The sequence below is a fragment of the Prosopis cineraria genome, unplaced genomic scaffold, assembly GCF_029017545.1.
Source record: "Prosopis cineraria cultivar Desert tree isolate PC_DT_omini unplaced genomic scaffold, ASM2901754v1 PC5, whole genome shotgun sequence".
NCBI classification, from domain to species: domain Eukaryota; kingdom Viridiplantae; phylum Streptophyta; class Magnoliopsida; order Fabales; family Fabaceae; genus Prosopis; species Prosopis cineraria.
The window spans coordinates 34802463-34806442 of record NW_026555336.1 but is presented as its reverse complement, the minus strand read 5'-3'; the positions used below and the strand labels follow the sequence as shown (position 1 = coordinate 34806442).

General features: G+C 34.1%; 1 protein-coding gene across 1 annotated transcript; it reads right to left on the bottom strand.

The window, feature by feature from the left end:
• Window positions 1–1614: 1614 nt before the first annotated feature.
• LOC129311834 (CLAVATA3/ESR (CLE)-related protein 25) lies at window positions 1615–3732 on the bottom strand. Its single transcript, XM_054954307.1, has 2 exons — window positions 3122–3732; window positions 1615–2333 (listed from the first exon to the last, which is right to left on the bottom strand). The coding sequence occupies exons 1-2, from the start codon at window positions 3388–3390 to the stop codon at window positions 2294–2296; spliced, it is 309 nt and encodes a 102-aa protein (XP_054810282.1). The 5' UTR covers window positions 3391–3732; the 3' UTR covers window positions 1615–2293.
• Window positions 3733–3980: the final 248 nt, after the last annotated feature.

Sequence of the window (3980 nt, the reverse complement as noted above, 5' to 3'; positions counted from 1 at the left end):
ACTCTAGAAATTATTAATAGTGCATTTCCCCCCAAGTTTCATACAAATTTTCTATTCTTTTAATTTTTTCTTTTAATATTTTATTATGATATTAATATATAATTAAATTTTGAAAAATTAATCATTTAGTTTTATAGTTTTAATTTGGTTGCAAGATAATTCCTATAATTCTAACTATTTAAAATATTAGTTCCTATATTTTAAAAAATAACCTAATTTAAACCAAAATTCTTAATTTCATAATTTGCATGAAGTTGACTTAACAAAGTTGTATAATAAGGATTGAAGAAAAATAGAATGCACCCTATTCGAATTAATTTACCCTTAATGAAATTGAATGTCTTCCACTTACTAAATATCCAAGAATCTTTGATGAATTAATTCAAAAAAAAAAATCATAGTTAGGGTGTTTAATTTTTTTATTAACCCCATCAAGTTCCATGTATCGATTGTTCCTGACATACCCTTTTTATTGGTTTAAAATTGCCTAATGCCATGGCAGGAAAAAAGAAAATTTACTTAATATATTTTTCCATCTTAAGAATTATGAACATGTATGAGACAAACAATAAATACAAAATTTAAAAGGAAGTCAAAAGATAAGAGGAGAACATTTGACCAAATAATAGAAACATAATTTCCTTTCCCTCCCTTTGTCTGTTGCTTGAAATGGTTGAGTACATTCTACTTGGCATTTTCTCTAAAGTGAGAATCAATTCTCCCTACCAAAAATTTTGAAGGCTAACAATAGGAACATTTTGAAGGTTTTATCCTTTCAAAGTGGGACCATGAGATTAATTAATTTTGCACTGGGAAAAGAATGCATTGAATGAAATAAAACCATTACTAATGATGGCCTAACTAGGATTTCTGCTAAAAAAAACATCTACATTTAATGTTTAATCATATCTTAAATAAAATTTTTTTAATAGAAAAATATCTGTATATGGTAAAAAACATACAGGCATCGAGCTAAAGGAATCCACCAGGGAAACTAGACTCCTGGAAATTGGCACATATGCAGACCAGAAAACAGTTGGTCCTCTTTAACCATCTTAAGATCTCATGAAAAGCACAAGTTTGAAACTCTTTTTCCCTTTTCCCTTTTTTGTTTTATTTTTGTGTGGTAATGCCACAGTTTCGGCCTCACTTGCTTAGCACACATTGTAATTTAACTTCCTTCTGAATCCAGACCAAACAAGCTAAAAAAAAAAAAAGAGATACTTGATTAGGTTAGACCCTCTCATAAATTTTAATCTAAAATACTAATTTAAAATACTTGATTCGATTATTCATGTTGTACAGAGTTCAACTCTTCTCAAATAAAAACTCAAATCTCCTAAATTTTTTTTTAAAAAAAAGAGGATGTTGAGAGAATTTTCCCTTCATAACAAATCCTATTCAATTTTTGATGTGATTTTTAGAGATTGGGAGGTTTGAACTTTTTTTTTTAGGGCCAAAAAAGAAGTTGGCGCAGGGCTCTCTCCCTCCCCCTCTCTATTATGATTTTTGTTCCATTTCATGACGTGATTGGCACGTGACAACAAGAATGTAAAGCAGGTTAATGTATTTGAAAGGGCCAAAGAATCGAGTGAAAAAGACTTACACAAGATATGCAAAAACTCATCTTTTAGAGGTGCGCTAACAACTTTAAATGATGGGATTTACTTTACTTTAGGAACTCATGCCTCTATTCTCTTTACAATAACAAACAATACAAATTAAAAAAAGAAGGAAAAACAAAGATATTCCAAAACAAATTCATAGTGAACAAACAAGCCAAAGCCAGCTGGCTGTAGTGTTTCTTTTGTGACAAAGAGACTTGTACTTGATGTTAGCTTCATCTAGTCCTCCAAAGCATGCATGCATGGCTGCTGCTTCAATGTATTCCTCTTCGAGTTATCTCTTTGTGGCTTTTCAACTTTAAAGCTACGTTTCTCATGTGCTTTACATGCAAACTCTCCTTGGAATTTGTAGTCATACTATATCCTCCTTCTCCTTCTCTCTCTCACAACAAGACAAGTTTGAAAATTTGATTGAAAAAATAAAAATTCTCTAAATTGCAGTTCCTGCAGAAACTGAGATCTGAGTTTGATTCTTTTGAGCTTATTTTCCTGTGGGACAAGTTTCCTTTTTTTTTTTTTTGGGTTCCTTTCCTTGTGAGAAATTCACCCTTGCATGCAATCTGGAATCCTAAGAAGCTCAGAGATAGTACACAAACATAAAAGTCCCATTCTCACAAGAACAAGGTTAACATCATTTGTCATCATCTCCTTGTCGGATTCCCCGTTCACTAAGCCCGACCCGGAGGTCGACCAGAGTTTCCAGCTCTCCTGAACATAATCATCAAGTAATATTTCAGGTAAAATTCTAAGCTGTCCTAAAGCTGAGTAAAATTGGACTCCATCTAAAGCAACCATACACTTGTGAAACAGTTTCACAGAAAGTGTCTTGCTGCCTATCATGTGTCTTCTGATCGATTTGGATTTAGTAAGTGGCAGTAAGAGTTCATGTATTCTCAACCATCTGATTACAATTTATAGAATAAAGCAGCATTTTTTGGTTGCTGCAATCTGGAGCGTCCATTTGATTATTAACAGACGGTTAGAGTGAACTGTTACTGCCTCATGTTAAATCCAAGTCCTCTTGTCATCAAATTAATAAAAGGAAGATCAAAAGAGAAACAAGCAGGAAAGAACTTAAAGTTTCATTAAATGATGAGAGAACAGAATGAAATAGGACAAATAGCTTGAAGACTTGATGATTCACTAAGAAAGTAGTCAACCATACTTTACTTTCTTTATTATGCCTCCAAGACACCTCAAGACAAGAATTCAATGTAACAGTTGTAGCATGGAAATCTTCATAGTTGAAGCTGATATAGATGTACTCTAATTTCTAGAAGAAGCATGGTATATTTAAGAGAAAAGTTGATCGCAGATACTAGAAGGATTGATATAGAGAGTAAGAGACCTGAGAAACAGTAAGGCTATTCTGTTTAAAAACAGAGTATTATATGTGTAAACATTAGCTGTTATAAGCAGAGTAGATTTCAAAGCAGAACGCATGACAGAAACATGTGAGCATAATACTTAAAAACACACGAGATAGGTAGCCAAACCTGTTATGGATGGGATCAGGGCCATTGGGAACTCTTCTTTTGCTCATGTAGTTAAAATCCAACTCTTGTTGGTTCACATGTTTATGATCACTGTCAGTACGACCCAAGACAAACTCATGCTTGAGTCTTTCTTCTGAAGATAGAGTGGTTGCAGGAACAGAAGTCAAGCTTCCAACGACCAGAAGACAGACAAGCCCCACTATTGCAAGTGCTCGACCACAGAAGAACGACGTAGGAAGCCAAGAACAACTTCCACTACCCCTAACCATATTTCAAATATTCTTCTGTGCGTATTTTATGTCATAGTAGCTAGAAAGGATCTATATATGTAAATAAGCCTTACGGTGCTATGACAGATAGATGAAGGAGGAAAACAGAGAAGCCTATGATTGCTTGATGATTGGGATGAAAATGGGGGCTGTATAAGAAGACAAACAAGAAAAGAGAGAACAGAGAGAAGGCTAAGGCAAGAAATTGCTTTATTATTTTTTTACTTCAGAGAATTATGGGGTGTGGGTGGTTTTCTTTATAGGTTGGAGAGGGATCCTATTTCACTTTCTCGAACTCAGAGGGAGAGAGAGGGAGAGAGGGAGTGCTTAGCTGGTTTCGAACAAGAGAAGGAGGGAACACTTTGCTTTATACTGAGGAGGGAGGTCCCAATACGACACTCCTTTTGCTTTGGGTTGTGTATTTTCATGCAACTAGGGTACCAAAAGACTACTCATTCTATCTATCTATCACACTTTTACGTACAATGTTGTTAAAAGGAAAAAATAATAGGTTGCCTTTGCCTATGTTTGTCACTCTTTTCTCTCTCTCTCTCTCTCTCTATATATATATATATATATCTCTAGCTCAG

Coding starts and splice junctions, on each gene's coding strand:
- LOC129311834 (XM_054954307.1), bottom strand. CDS start 3,390: ATGGTTAGGGGTAGTGGAAGTTGTTCTTGGCTTCCTACGTCGTTCTTC. Junction 2,334..3,121: donor CCTGATCCCATCCATAACAG/GTTTGGCTACCT, acceptor GATTATGTTCAG/GAGAGCTGGAAACTCTGGTC.